This window comes from Panthera uncia (genome assembly GCF_023721935.1).
Source record: "Panthera uncia isolate 11264 chromosome D3 unlocalized genomic scaffold, Puncia_PCG_1.0 HiC_scaffold_8, whole genome shotgun sequence".
In the NCBI taxonomy this organism is placed as follows: domain Eukaryota; kingdom Metazoa; phylum Chordata; class Mammalia; order Carnivora; family Felidae; genus Panthera; species Panthera uncia.
In genome coordinates, this window is record NW_026057586.1 from 26,301,259 (window position 1) to 26,317,057 (window position 15,799).

The 15,799-nt window shown below is 40.0% G+C and overlaps 1 protein-coding gene across 7 annotated transcripts in view; it reads left to right on the forward strand.

Moving 5' to 3' along the window:
* SMAD2 (SMAD family member 2) overlaps window positions 1-12,229 on the forward strand; it is an 86,558-nt gene extending 74,329 nt beyond the window's left edge. For 6 of the 7 annotated variants that reach the window (XM_049620119.1, XM_049620111.1, XM_049620115.1 and 3 more), the window contains one exon: window positions 1,155-12,229. In XM_049620119.1, the coding sequence (XP_049476076.1) occupies window positions 1,155-1,278 (124 nt within the window). In that variant the 3' untranslated portion in view covers window positions 1,279-12,229. The remainder of the gene's footprint in view (window positions 1-1,154) is intronic. The other variant, XM_049620118.1, reaches the window with a different exon arrangement.
* Window positions 12,230-15,799: the final 3,570 nt, after the last annotated feature.

Sequence of the window (15,799 nt, forward strand, 5' to 3'; positions counted from 1 at the left end):
TGAAAAATCCCAAGGTGCTAGTGGGGCACTGACACCATCTGCTACAGAAAACCACATCCTTTGAAATACAGTTTTAAATTCATTGAGCATGTGTCGCTTGGAGATGAAGAGTTGATAATGGCCTTTTCCCATGTTTGAAGGGCTGTCATGCTAAGAAGCAAGCAGACTCGCCAACTTACTGTATATAATAAATAAGAACTAAAATCAGTATGTGCAAGTGACAGAGTGTCATTGAACAATTTGTTATTCCCAGAGTCTCCCATTATGTCGAGGTACTAGAGGTGTTTCTTATTAAAAGCCTACATGATGTTTCTAACAGGGATGTTTTTCTTTGGCTTTGTCAGGGAAAAGCTGAACTCCAACTCTTAACATTCTATGATAAGCTTAGGTCAGAATTCTGTTTTGTTCTGGTATACTTGAAATTTGAGCCCTGTTCCATTTAGACTTTCTTTGGTATTTGAATATCCTCTGTTCTATGGTTGAATAGTAAGTAAGGTATATTCTGGTTTGCTTGGGGGCAGTCTGGTTGGAGTCTCTTGTCCTAGCATGATTATTAATAGTGACTACATTCACTCTTTTTTTTTTTAATATTTATTTATTTTGTAGAGTTAGAGAGAGAGAGAGAGAGAGAGAGAGAGAGAGAGTGAGAGCGCGTGCGCACAAGCGGGGGAGGGGCAGAGAGAGAGAGAGAGAGGCAAACAGAATCTGAAGCAGGCTCCAGGCTCTGAGCTGTCAGCGCAGAGCCCGACGCGGGGCTCGAACCCACTGTGAGATCATGACCTGAGCGGAAGTTGGATGCTTGACCAACTGAGCCACCCAAGCACCCCTGATTTCCTCTTAAAGGTGTCTCATTTTGGATGGTAAATAGTCAGGTCACCCTCCTAATTTTAATCTGAAGAGAAAAAGATGTTTTTGTTCATCTCTTTAAAAGCAAAAATAAATAAAATAAAAAGTCATTAGAAGTATTTTGTTAGACTTTGAGGATTAAATCGTTTTCAAAGTAATCGCTATCCAGGCTGAATGCTTGTTCAAAAGGATGTAGGTTTTAGTATATACAGCCTTTTAATTTATCTGAATTCTTAATGCATGTAGCTAACTAAACATAGCCATGTTCTTTTCATTTCATAATTATTTTCTTGTATTCTCTTAAATAGAAGGCAGACGGTAACAAGCACTCCTTGCTGGATCGAACTTCATCTGAATGGGCCTCTGCAGTGGTTGGACAAAGTGTTAACTCAGATGGGATCCCCTTCAGTGCGTTGTTCAAGCATGTCCTAAAGCCTCGGCACCAGTCAAGCGCCATCAAAAGACTTAACGTAACAACTCTTCTGTCATAGTATTTGTGTGTGGTCCCCACGGACTGTTTACTGTCCAAAAATTCCAGAGAGAAAACAGCACTTGAGGCCTCGTCAATTAAAGCACCTTGTGGAATCGGTTTCCTATATTCGAATATTAGATGGGAAAATTAGTGTCTAGAAATACCCTCCCATAAAGGAGAAAGAGAAGATTTTAAAGACTTGACTGATGTCTTGTTGGGCCTAAAACTGAGTGTCCCAAAGGTTTATTAATAACAGTAGTAGTTATGTGTACAGGTAATGTATCATGATCCAGTATCACAGTATTGTGCTGTTTATATACATTTTTAGTTTGCAGAAATTAGGTGTGTGTGTGCTGCTTCTTGATTTAGGCAAGCCTTTATAAAGTTACAGTACCTAATCTGTTATTCCCACTTCTCCGTTATTTTTGTGTGTCTTTTTTAATATATAATATATATCAAGATTTTCAAATTATCATTTAGAAGCAGATTTCCCTTGTAGAAAAACTAATTTTTCTGCCTTTTACCAAAAATAAACTCTTGGGGGAAGAAAAGTGGATTAACTTTTGAAATCCTTGACCTTAATGTGTTCAGTGGGTCTTAAACAGTCATTCTTTTTGTGTTACTTACTGCTAAATCTCACTGTAACGAAACTTTGCAGAAAATCTTCCCAGACCTCTTCTCCATCCCCGCTTTTGCCCTGATACCAAAACTGTGTAGCATGACATCCATCACTGAAATGGTGGCACTGATACTGCCAGCACCAGTTAATTCTGGGGCACAGTGCGAATTCATATGGAATAAACCCCTCCGTCTCGCAGCGAATTTCAACGGATAGTAATTGACTTGCGTAACCAAGCAGTCTGGTGATTTATCCTTGCACCTCATAAAAACGCAAATGGCAGTATAATTGTTTTCAGGGATATGCTACAGTTATTTCACTATATTTATCCTTTTTTTTTTTTTTTTTTTTTAAAGCCAGTCTCTAGATACAAACACTCTTTTTTTAAAAGCTATTTTAAAATACTTCAATAGCAGACCTAGGGCTCTTTGAGTTTCGTGTGATTTAGTCACCAGGTTGTATTATGAAATGGACCTTTTTGTAAATGTAATTGCTTCTGCACAATACCCACAAAAGTGATGCTGAGGTATGATCAGCAGATAAGGGCCATTTGTTTTTAAAGTATGTTGTATTAAATTTATAAAGTGTTATTTTACCTAATTGTGAATTGAGAATTTTAAAAATTGGGGGAGAAGCAGTTTAGCAAGCTTTTTTAGCTTATAATTACCTACAGTCGGAGGTGTTCTTAACTAATCCTGAAAATGTGGTTGACTATTATACCCGCTGACGTTTTATGCTCTGCCATGAGAGGAGGTTCCAGACGCTCTGTTTGTAGTCCATGCAGCAGCAGATAATCCTTACGTCTAATGTTAAGTCTGCAGTTTAAACAGTTCTTGTTTGCGTCTCTTTAGAAGTGGGAAACAGCCACTCCTGACCCCCTTCTAGTAAATTTTCATATTTTTGAAGATAGACACCTTTGGTACTTGTTCTTTGAAACCATATTTAGCTGTCTCTGTAGGTATCCTTTTCAGGACTCTCAGTATTTGATTGTTTTCTATTAGATATTCCCCCATTTTCCTGTATTTGTGTGTACACGTATGTGTTCATGTAAACCTGGTATGGTAATTTTTTATTCTTTCAACGAATACTTACTGTTCACCTGTTACGTGTGCCAGGAACTCTCTTTGCCTTGGGTAAAGGTGAACAAGACAAATCTGGTCCCTGCCTTGGCTGAGACATCAGTTACTGTGACCCTTAATGAGCTTATTTGTCTATGAAGGAGATAAACAGGGTACTGTGGTAGAGCATGGCAGGGAAGGCTTCTCTAAGGAAGTGATGCTCGAGCTGACATTTGATGTGAGAAGGGAGTAAGCCATGGCGGGGAGCCAGGGAGATCGGCCTTCCTGGCCAAGAGAACGACGTCAAATGCAAAGGCTCATTTTGAAGGAAACTCACTATTAAATATTAATGCTTATGTAGAAGTCTCTGCACAGATCCAAACTCGAGGATCAGAAGGGTTCTATAATTTGTAAGAGTTGAGGGTGGCCTTACTTTGTGACAGATGGCTTCGTGTGTTCAGGTATGACCACTGTCAGGCTGGCTGGAGATAACCCAGACCAGCCTCTGCCCCTTTGGAAGAGTTGAGCTTACTTGAGAACTTGGGGTGATGTTGGGGAGCAGTTCCAGGGACAGAGAACAACCTTGAAAGTGGTAGACGGTCCTGGTAATCAGCTACTCGTGCCAGCTCTAGCGTCTCAGGAGTGATGACATCTCTGCAACCGTGTTGGGATTCTTCTCTGCAACATTAAACTGAGACTCAGCTCTTTGGAAATACCTGTAGTACTGGGACCTTGCACCTGTCGGGCAGTTGACTCTGTTGGCGTTCGATGACTTTACGTGCTTTTTAAGGAGATGCTGTGTTTACATTCTGTTTTGTCTGCTGCGGCCTAATTTTTGTTGGTTCCCTGCCCCCCCTCCCCTCATTGGGGTTGTTTTCATTCTTCTGAGTGATAAGTTCTCCTGTCTGTTGAATTTTGTCTTTATTTAAGTTAGCAACATTATTTAGAATTCCCCCTCCACAGCGCCGGTGATTTTCTCTGTTTCACATGAGAACTGAGTGAACATATTTTCTGTCACATTTCTAAGATGGATGGTGGTTTGCACAGCAGAGTCCATAGAGAGACGTTGTAGGGAATCAGAGGCTGGTGACGTTCCCACTGACTTTGGTTTAACCAGTGGCAGCTTCGTTTTTATCCTATAATGGAGTTCTATTATAGATTTCTTTTTAAAAAAGAGTTTTACTGCTTTAAAAAAAAAGTTGAAAAGTCTGTGTAAGCACTGTTTAGGATTAGAACACATGACTGGACTTCGGCCCACTTTTTTGGAACAACCCTACCTGTGTTCTTTTCTCCTACTTCAGGGAACCTTCCTGATTTGGTTTGAGCTACGCCAGTTATATTAATTATACAGTATGCTATCCATTAATTCCGTAAACATTTACTGATGTCTGCTCTTTATCCAGCCACGGTGGAAGGTGCTCAGTAGTGAAAAGATGACTGGGATTTAGTCCTGGCCCTCAAGCTGTGGAGTTATTACTCCTTCTCTCAGGACCTGCCACTTTGCCAGAAGGAAAACTGCCTAATTTTTCTCAAAAGCTAAATATTCGTATTCTGTACTCTTAATTCTGTATCCCAAGTATATAATTGCAAATTGTTTAATACCTAGTTTGTTTGTTTAACTTTAAACCATATCCAACTTTGCTTGATTCTTCTGCCTTTAAATGTGTCCGATTTTCTCCTTTGTTAAAATTACTTTAATTTCAGTTTATTTGTGCCTTTTAGGTCAGTTTTAATGAAGACTAAGACACTGAAGGTGAAGAACAATCAGTCTGGTCTCTTGCTAATTGAAATCAAGGAAAGGATTATATATACCCAGTTGGTTTCTCTACCTCTTCCAAAAGATGTCCAAATATACCTTTAAGATCTGTCTCCCCCCCCCCCCCCCGCCCCCCGCAAAAATGCTTTTGAGCATTTATTCAGTAATCAGCACCCTCCCCAGTCTGGTTGATGGTGAGTTATAAAGTAACGCAAGAGAATGTTCACTTTGCTTAAAATTTGCCTTTATGTCCACTTGCTTTCATGGCTATACATGATAATTTCACAGACTGCCCCCTTCCACACCATCTCCTCTGTCTCTGTAGATAACTAGGTAGTCTGTGGACGTAAGCAACATGTGATCTTTTCTCTTACTCTGATCCAACTCACCAGTGTTTAGACGTGACAAATTTTTGCCCAGTTTCTTTCCTTCATGAGCTTTACTCTGCTAAATTCTTGATAATTCATCAACTGAATTGTATCCTTCCTCCCTTTCTCATGACAGAACGTATCCCTAGTGGTCTTGCTGGCTGCCCTCTTGCCAACCATGTTTTATCTGCAGACATCAGAATGTTTCCATTGACCTTTACTAAAGACCAAAAACGATGGTGCTTTTCATACCCAGGGTCCTAATTCACCATGAAGGTTGATGTTGTTCCAGTTGGTCAATCACTTAAATCTTAACAGATGGCTGAGAAATTCTCTCCAGTTAAATGTCTTTGTGACTAGTAAATAGCATGAATTACAGATTCTATTTTAAATTATGTTTAGGATTAGGAGCTTTTCCAGCAGTTGCAACCAATGATTTTCCTCTAACACCAGCCCATTTCCACCTTGGAGCGTATTGGGTTGTTGTTAGTACAATCAAGAGTAATGATGATAGTGAGTGGTCTCTAGAGGTGGTCAGAATCCTACTGTTGAGTTCCTTTTATGTCTTTTCAAGCTTTCATGAATATTTTATGTGTTCAGACTACCTTTTATGTGTGGGGATTGAGGGACAAATCATCTCTTGGAGTGGAATTCCTGTGTTTGGAGCCTCAACCAGGAAACGTCAGCTATACTAGATATAGACAGCCTCATGATAGCCTTTATGGTAAGAACTTGTCTAATTTCTTGAATAATTTCTTGTAATTTTTTGAATAGGAATGGTTTTATCTTGGATATTATAGCTAACTTTATATATAGCATAACTGCCTTAAATCTTTTTAGTAGGAAATAAATTCTATTGTGTGTGTGTATGGATTTATAGATACATACACACTCCTAGGAAAACCTTAACAGTAGGGGTCATTTATCTGCTTACATTTTAGCATCACGGAGTAATTCTGTTGTTTAAATCTCAGATCTCACTGAGAGTTCCTTAATTTGCTTGCAGACATTTTCTTTTCAGACCTTCGGAGTAATTTATTTATTCTGCCAGAGTCCTGATTGGTGGTTTGGTTAGTATGCCATTTTTAGGCAGCTTGATAATGAAGAATCATAACTGGAATTCTTTAACATCAAGTAAAACTACGATAGACACCCATTGATTAAATTATTATACGTCAAGTGGTCTCTGGAAGGTACTAGAGTAGGGTTAACTTTTTTTTTTTAAGTGTCAGATTGCCATCCTCTGTTTTCGTCTTAGCTTAAGATTGCTGAGCTGCTTAAGATACCTGGGAGGTAGCACTACCAAGTTAAGTTCTCCTGTAGTTAAGGGCAGCCTGAAGGTGGTTCAGACCTGACTTTCTTAGCTGTGCTCAACAGAAATGGATTTTCCAAAGTTCTTTGGGTCATCTCTGATTCACAGACTCCTGACCAGAGTGTGTTAGCCTAAGTTAACTTCAGTGTCCATTGGTTTGCTGCCATGAGATCTGTAATAGACCACACATTTCAAGCACTGGTGGAGACAGAAGGGCCCTTGGAAGAATAATACTGCTGTTGATGGGAGTGAGAAGGATTCGTTAGCACCACACAAAGGACGTATAGATTTTTCTCCAAAAAAAATCCTGCAAAATCATCTTCTCCTACCCTTCAAAAAAAAAAAAAAAGAAAGAAAGAAAGAAAGAAAGAAAGAAAGAAAGAAAGAAAGCTCTTTGTTTCTCCAGAATGTTCAGTGAGAAGTTAAGGATTTACTTCCTATTTCTAATCAAAGATGATCATTTATTGAACCATGAAATCCATAATATACCGATATAAGAACAAAAGTGAAGTCTTAGACCTCGAAAAATACTTCATTATGTATTTTGCGTTTCACACTCCACTTTTCTTCTTTCTCTCTGTGGCTTTAAAGCTTTTGGCTATTTTACACTGTTAGTCACTAGATAACTTGCCATATTTCTGGTTCTATATTAAGTTCTACCCTTTACAATGCCGTAGCAGAAAGTTGATTCTCAGCATCTGTCTGTAGGGATAGAAGTCTTACTAAAAGTCTCTTCCAAAGAGATTTTCATTTTCCTTTTTTCAGTAAGTCCCTTAAGAAATATGTCGGTCTCGTTATTCACGTTCTTGGATTGTTCAAACAAAAGAGTACATTGGTGAGAATAGGGTGCTTTTCTGGTGAATGTATGTACCTGCTTTAAGAATGTATTCATTTGTTGGTTTGTGTAACTACCATACACACAGATTAATTTAAATTGGGGGAAATCATCACATGTAGCAAGTAGGTAATCTGCATAGATTTAATTTTAAAAATCCTGTTTCTTGGCAAGACACAGAACCCAAATTGGTCACTTTTTAGACCAACTTTACCTCAGGCTTCATTGTTGCTTTTCTGACCCTGACATTTAAGGCATAAATATTTATATCTTTTTATTAGCGATAGTGAAGCTGTGACACGAACCATTTTTACACAAGAGGGCAAAACAAGAAAAACTAGAGATTACGCCGAAAGCAGATGTGCAGTTGTTGAACTAGATCACAGCGTTGTAGGCAAAATAAAAATGTTCATATCTGAGAATACTCTTTGCCATCACTTCCCAAGGCCAGACCTTCTGGCAGAACGCTGTAAAAAGTAACAATTCCGGGCCTTTGTAATCTGAGGGGAGTATCTCCAGTTGGCAGTCTTTCCAATATATGAAGCAAGAATGTGGGAAATAGTTGGCAAAGAGTGTTTTCACCTAAAAAAAGAAAATGAAAAGACATATAAAACTGAATTATTCATTTAGCTCTGAAAATCTCAGAAAGATTCAGTGAAATACTATATAACTGGACCAAACGAGAAGAAGCTTTAGAGGATTTGTCTGAAAACAGGTTTCAAGAATGAACTTTTATACACTGACCACTAATTTGCTTAGGTACCACCAACTGTTCTTATAATGGACACCATTAAATAAAGAATCCATGGACTTCTAGGAGCTTGCCATAAGCAATGCCCTAAAAGTGTTTTTTGAGCTGATGTCCTCATAGGTAGCTTTACGATCTTGAAAATTCTTACCTTCTACCTAGGGATACGAGGGGAAGAGTGAGCGGTGTTCTCAGTGTGACCGACGGCCCTGGGACACTTGGGACTGAGGTGTTCCCTGCATACAGGACTTTCAGTTCCAAACCTGGGAAAGTTCTGGGTGCGCCGGGAAGAACTGTCACCCTAGGTGTTCTTACGACTAGCCCTCACTCCCTAAAACATTGTGATGGTTACAGTTAAGTTCAGCTGCCTTAGGGCTTGTCAACATTGCTGAGACTTGGATGTGTGTCCTCCAGTCACTTACTACTGTGGACGGAATGTGAGATTCATAACAAATAACAGCAAATGGCACCAACGAGGTGGTGAGACTTCACACTTAGTAATCCAGGGAAGGTAACCAGGGGGCTAATGAAACAGAAGAGGCAACTAGATAGCTAAGTTCTTCAGAACCTGTGTGTATATGGAAGTACAAATCATGTCTTTATGGGGTTAAAGCTAATCTGAGATTTACATGTTTCACAGTAAGAGAAAACTGAGTGGTATTGTGGATTTCTCCTCGCTTGAGAGAAAATACGGCCTTGGATGCTCTAGCCTCTGCTACATTCTGCAGACTGTCCTGCTCAAGAGGCCAGAATGTAGTGTTGATTCTCAGTGACTGTTGTATTGAGATTACTAAATGCATCGGCCAATGGCAGGGGAAGAAAGTGGGTGTCCGGATCCAGACTGAGCGGTGCCCTCAGTTTTGGTAGCCCCCTACCCCTCAGGTGTTTACCAGCTAGAGCGCCAAGCACGGGAGGTGAGATTTTTCTAATACAGCATTAATTTTGTAATGCAACATATGAGGGATGCAGTCTGTCGTCGTTTCCCTGTGGTAGTCCTCGGAGCCTGCGTCCTCTGTGCACTGTGATGTAGATGGTAGGTGTGTTCTTTGTAAGCTTTAATCCTATGGTTGTCAAAAGTATGATGTGGTTCCATTTTTTTCTTTTTTAAACGATGAGCTGAGGCTTTATTGCAGCTGGTTTTCAAGTTAAAATTGTGAAATACTGATTTCCTTCCCCTCGCCCACACCAAATATTTTAGTCTATTTAAAGTACAAAAAAAAAAAAAATAGTTCTACTTAAGAAAACATTGCTTAAATGTCCTGTGATTTCTGGTCAATTTTTATATATATTTGTGTGTGTCTGTATGTGCTCTCACTTTTTACCTTGTTTGCTCTCTACCTGTGTTAACAGTACTTTCACCATTGAAAGGTGAACATTTTTCCTAGCATTAAAGAAAAAAAGCCATTTGAGTTGTTTACCATGTTATTATGGGACTGATTCTTAATTGTTTTAATTGATTTTAACTTAAACTGATCTTTCTTAGAGGGGATTATATTTTGCTGTCCATGCCCTAAATTATATGGAAACAAAAAAAAATTGTGTGTGTTTCACATAATGGCAGTATGATACGAAGAGTTCATCTTTTTCTTTAAGTTTTGTATAAAAAGTTTATTCTACTCCCCTGGCAGACAGATACACACTGCTTGATATTACACCCCACAGCACACCCATAACACATACCCCCCCCAGTGCCGGTAAGTTACACGGTTTAGTTTCTTTCAGAGCCTGCTTGTGCCAAATTAATGATCTCCAATACGTATCAACTGCTGTAAACAAAACAGACTAGAAGGGGAAATTCACATTTACTCTCAAAATGTACTCCTAGCAAAAACAACAACAACAACAACAAAAACCTTTTAAGCAAGATTCCATTGAAAAAAGAGTAAGCCACAGCTTACTCATAATTATAGTGCCACAAAATAATTGAAAACGCTAAAAACTTTTTAGATGAGCCAATTCCTCTGTGCCTTGCAAGAGCTCAGCTCCTAGGATGAATCAATACTTCTGGTTAGCAGACTGCTCTCTTCAAATCATTTAAGACAGACGCGCTTTAGGATGTAACAAAAGGGACTTCACAAGCGGAAGTACGTGCTACTCTGCTTGGCATTGAACAGTCTAGGAACTAGCATGGTTGCATCAACAATCTTGAATTGGTAGAAACCTATTTAAACGAATCCTACTTAAATTGCTACTCCATGGAACTTTATAAACCATGTGAAAGGAATCTTCCAGCATTAACTACATCACTGCACTAGACGGCAGGAGAAGATCGTTTTCCATTGTCACCTCACCCTGGGAACGTTCCTGGCTCATTAACCTGTTAGTGACACTGGTTGTCTGCACTGGGAGATTTCCATAATTACCCTAGTCTCCATAATTGCACATGCTCACCAAAGGGCTGAAGAGTAGGGGAGGAGTATGTTGTATGTTTGGGCTTTATCCCCATTTGGCAAATCCTTTCCCCTCCCCCCCGCCCTTGCTTCAAAATAGATTGAAAGCCCCTTAGTTTGGGAAGCAGATCTTTTACTATCAAAATGATGTATTCCAGTGCTGTCATTTTAAGCACCTGATACATCTGAGGGTGAAGACCGTGTTCATCTGCTACTCAAGAACATACTTGTCCTGTGCAGTTGTCCAGCTTCCTTTCCTCCTCTTCATCACCATATAAAGATGAGCCCGACCTGAAAATGAATAGTTCACCAATGTAGGAATCCCAAAGAACAAAGGCATATATAAAAGCTACTTTCTGCTATGATAAATAGGTATGGGAACGTGTAGAATCGGTTTAGCTGATGGTTATTTTGTGTAAAAGCGAATGTCATGTTGGTTTACACATAGGAAGACGACATTTCCAAAATCAACCACATTACTAGAAGGCAAGAACATTGAATCCGACTTAATGGGTAACAAGTTCAGTGATAACCAACAACAGACTAAGCCTGCCTTTAGGAAGCTGCAAACAAACCATGTGTTTCTGTGCTCCAGTGCAAGCTACGTGACCTTACGGTTGGTTATGGGATAAATGGAGTTTGAGATAGGGATTGGCCACCGCTTCTGTGTTCTGTCTTCGATAGTTTTGTTGGCTGCCTCTGCACCTACCTTAATGCTATCCAGTAATAAGATTGCTTAAAAAGTTTCGAAAGTAATTTAGGAAAGATGATCCCGGAGGAGGAAGAAGGTGCTTCTGAATGATGTGCGATAAGAGAATGGACAAAATACCGTCTAAACACAATATTCAAGGATGCGCTGAATGTGGACGGATGGAGAGGACTTGAGAAGCTGTTCGAAATGAGGTCTTGGAGCCAAACTCTTGTGACTTTGTGCACGAAAGCGGGATGTCGCAAAGGATAGGAGAATACCCAACATAACCCTGGCCAAGTATGGGCTGCTTGTTTGGGCATGGGGAGTTGAAACACGTTCGTGTGTGTGTGTGTGTGTGTGTGTGTGTGTGTGTGTTAACCGAAACAACTTTTTGCTCAACGTACAGCTGGAGATTATTAATCTAGAGAACCCTCTGGGATTTTATGCAGAATGTTGTGTGTATGTAGGTTTTTCTGACAAAAAGTAGCAATCATCAGAGAGGCCTTAACCACTGCCCAACAGGAATTCTCCATTGAGATCCCGTCTTGAACTTAAGCTAGAGTTTAGTCTGATTTTAAGTCTTGTTCAAGTTTTATTCATGAGCTACCTTATCTCTAGACTATATTTGATCACACTTTCAAATATACATGCCATGTAAATAAGATTTTAATGCTAATGATGACCTTACTTCTAAATGATTGCAGTTTTTAAGTATGTTTGGGCTGCGGTGGCTAAAAACAAAGATTTAAACAAGCCTAGCTTAACATGTGGAATAAAAGTATTCTAGGTTGCCTTTTTATATTGAGAATACTTTCATATTGAAAAAACAGATGAGGTGTCTTCGTTTTACCCAAGAACCACAAACTACATCGTTCCAACTTTTAAATCAAAATCTTGAATAATAGCATGTGGTAGCACCACATTTTGAAAACGTACTTAGTTGATCACAAACACATTTTCTAAGGAATTGAGTTTTATAGAGATAATTGAATGCTTTCATCTGTAACGGAATTAGCGGCCTGCAAACCACTGTGGTTTCTTCCTATGCTCTGAAGTTGTCAAAGGGGACTTTTCCACTGCAAGATTCTTGTATAAAGGAAGTACGCAGCAGAGGAAATTCAGTTTTTAAACTCAAATGACAACCACTGACAAAATGTTACACTCTAAAAGCTTAACTACTTTTAAACTAAAGCATCTCTTACCATTTCAGTATCCAGGTGCTTAAATTTTACATACATATGAAATCAAATATGTTAATAAAGTCAAGCTAGATTTGGCAAACTAAATTTGGAGTTTCTAGCAACGTCTGTACAATTTCCCTCGTGGTGCAGTCCTCATCTGCCAATGTCAGCTTCTTTCTCCTCTATGTCCCGTCCCCCCCCCCCCTTTCCCGTTCTGCCCCTAAAACCTCCTGTACATAAGCCCCCAGAAAACTGCCTTATCTTACAATATGTAATGGATTTGTTTGTATGTTTTGTAAGGCCTGAAATCACAAACAGGGGTGATGTCCTAGGATCTGGCCTGTTACTACATTCTTTAAGAGACTGCCTTTGAAAATTGGTGCATTTGTTATGTTTCTGCTATTCCCTAATTTATATTTACGCAGGGTATTTTTCCCTAATTAGTATTCCCACCAAGCAACAGCTGATCTTCATATATACAATTTACGTATTTAGTGATTGGCTGAAGAAGAGGGAGGTTGAACGTAAAATCCTTTAAGATAAAACTGGGAAATAGGGGATCTATATGATTTAGTCTCAGGTCGTCTGGGTGTTTCTCAGCTGGGAATAGCATTATCCTAAGGGCCATTGAGGCAACAAGAATGCTGAGTAAGGGTGAAATGCTGTCATGGTCAAATACTTCAGTTATCTTGGATGATGGAATAAAAACTCACTTGTGTTCTTTAAACAAACTTTTTCTGTCTTTGATGACTTTGGACAGAGTACCATTCTGCTAGTTTGAAGCCTTGGTGATCATTTCTGATGTAATGGGAAATGGCACTAGGTCTTGGGTTTGGGCCCTGACTCTGCCAATTAGTGGTGACATTAGATAAATCATGTCATCAGACTGCCTCGCGTTTCTCGTTTCCTCAGATTCCCTGAAGTGAGGAAGTGACTTTTCAGAGTGCCTATGGGGATTAGCCCAAAGTGGGTGCTCGGTGATAGATGACTGAATCTTCATGGTGTGCAGGAGAGGGGAGGGTAACTGTGAGGTCTCTACTCCTGGATCCTTCTTCTCTCGGAAAAGTTGGGAGACATGTCACACTCCGAGGTGTCAAGCGAGGCAATTCTCTCTTGCCACCCAAGTGATGCGTAACAACCCCAAAAGTCCAGTGACGTGCAGCAGTAAACATTTATTTAGTTTAGGAGTTTGATCAGTGATTCGGGGCCGGGCATCTGGGCACTTCTTCTGGTCTTGCCTGGCTCACCTCAAGGCAAGTCGGCCCTGCCTGGGGCAACTCAGCCCTTCTATGTTCCTGTCCTCCATCAGCCGGCCCAGGCATGTTTGTGTGGAGGTGGCCGAGGGCAGCACCAGCACCCAAGGCCACAAAGCCCCTTTCAGGTCTGCCTCCTTTATGCTGACCAGCATTCCCCAGAAGCAAGCCACAGGGCTAAGCTCAGAGCAGAAAGTCACCACGGAGTGAAATGGCAAGGGGTTGGGGGTGGGGGGGGGGCGGGACAAGGAAGGATGAAGAACTGGGGCCCTAAATGCACACTCCACCACACCCATGCTTCGTGTTGTCGGATGGGTCTGTTTGTTTGCCAGTGAGGACTGGAACACGTGGAGAAGCTGAAGAGATCCCAAGCCGGGGTCTGTTTGGTTCAAGTGTGTTTTCATTCCCAGAGCAGGCAGTAGACGCCTGTTCTCACGTACACCATGAAGGGGAGTTAAAACCAAAGGAATGTGTTCTCTGTCCGCTCTTGTAGGTTCATCGTCGCCGCTGCTCCCGCCGTTATCACATGACTGGAATTCACACCCGCTCAACTCTGAGCCTTGCTTGTGCAGAGCTAGAAGAATCCACCTCACAAATGAGGTAACAGGAAGCATTCAGTTAAGAAGAAATATTAATGATAAACATTTACATTCATTAGTGCCACTTCCAAGACATTTGTGGGACTTAAATGTGGTGATGCAGTCTGCACCCCTGCTGTACGTACTGCACGGTGGCCGTTTTGGAAGCATGGAGTGCTTCCGGGGAGCTTCACCAAGACTAATGCTTTAGCAAAGATCTGCTTGACTGATCGCGGTATGCTGTAACCGACACAAATCTTTAAAAAGAACACTACAATCATCTGTGGCCCGTTTCTATATTGCAAGTATCAAACATTGTCTGGGGAGGCTGAGTCCCTGCGATGCAGGAAGTTAGGAAGTGAGCTTCTCTTTGGTGGTACAGCTGTGCTGGGTAGCCCTCGAAAGTAAAGTTGACCTCAGCCTTCAGCTTTTGTTGTGTCCAGCATTTATTTACCACGGTTTCTCAGAGCACTGAGTACATTTCTCCTTGAATATATATTTAAATGGGCGCCCCTTCCCCACACTCATTTAATGGTCATACAACTCCCTTTGATTACCACGTTCATGTGAATACACCAAAGTTTTTTGTAGTCTTACTGGCAACCCGGTGAATGGGACTTTTTAACATCTTTGTTGTCTCTAATATACCCATTTTTATGAAATACAGAACCGCCTAACAAAAACCTCACTCAGATCATAACAATCCGAGAAAAACACTGGTGTATGTTTTTTCCATTCTTTACTTTGGATGTGTATATATATTTAACAGGAAATGTTTGGAGCTTCTCTAACAGCGTAGTTAGAGCTATTGAAAGTCGTTGAGAAAAATCTTCAAATACATCAACCCATTCAGCAAGCCATAGTGGACGTTTAATATAATTTCTTTTTACTTGCTTTGAGGAACACAAAAGATCTGTGTTGGTTTACTTAAAACTTGGGCTTTGAAATTAAATACAAACATTTTGGACATCCTTTTCATGCACGATTTTTTTTTTTTTTTTTATGTATCTAAATTGAGCTTCTACTTTGATTAGTGGATTTTTGGCAGCAAATATCCCTTTATCTTAAAGATCCTAAAATTGCGCATTGGAACCAAAGAATTTTAGTGATCAGCTATCAATAAGCATTCAATTATAATGAGTATAGAAAGTGTATTGGACATACAGATTATTCAAGATGTCAAGTGAATCAGTAACGTTACATTAAAACATTTGCGATTACTTGTTAATGTTTTGATAAATTGCTTAGGCAATTATTAAGTCAAGATCTGTCTTTTTTCCAACTTATAAGTGTGTTCAGAAATACTATACATTTCACATATAATCTGAAAAGATGGTGAGATGCTTTGGGTATTTTTTTTTTAAGCTACATGGTTATATAAGAACATTTTTTTCATTAAAAAACCCACAACTTCTGAACAATACATAGGTACAGTTGAAAAAAAATTATATTTCTTTCCATTCCAGCCCATCTCTACTGCCTTCCCTGAAGAATTTTTGGTATTTTGGTATTTTGGGTCTTTACTAAATGTGGAATGGAAGCTAAAATTTTCAAAGGAAGCTGAACTTGTCTCCGGGTTCTGAGAAGCCCCACCGTGTCTTTACCATCTCTTAGGTGACCCCCTGTGATTCCCACCGTGACTCTCCAAAGCCTTTCTCCTCACCACCGCGTCCTGCTCAGAGGAAAAGGTGT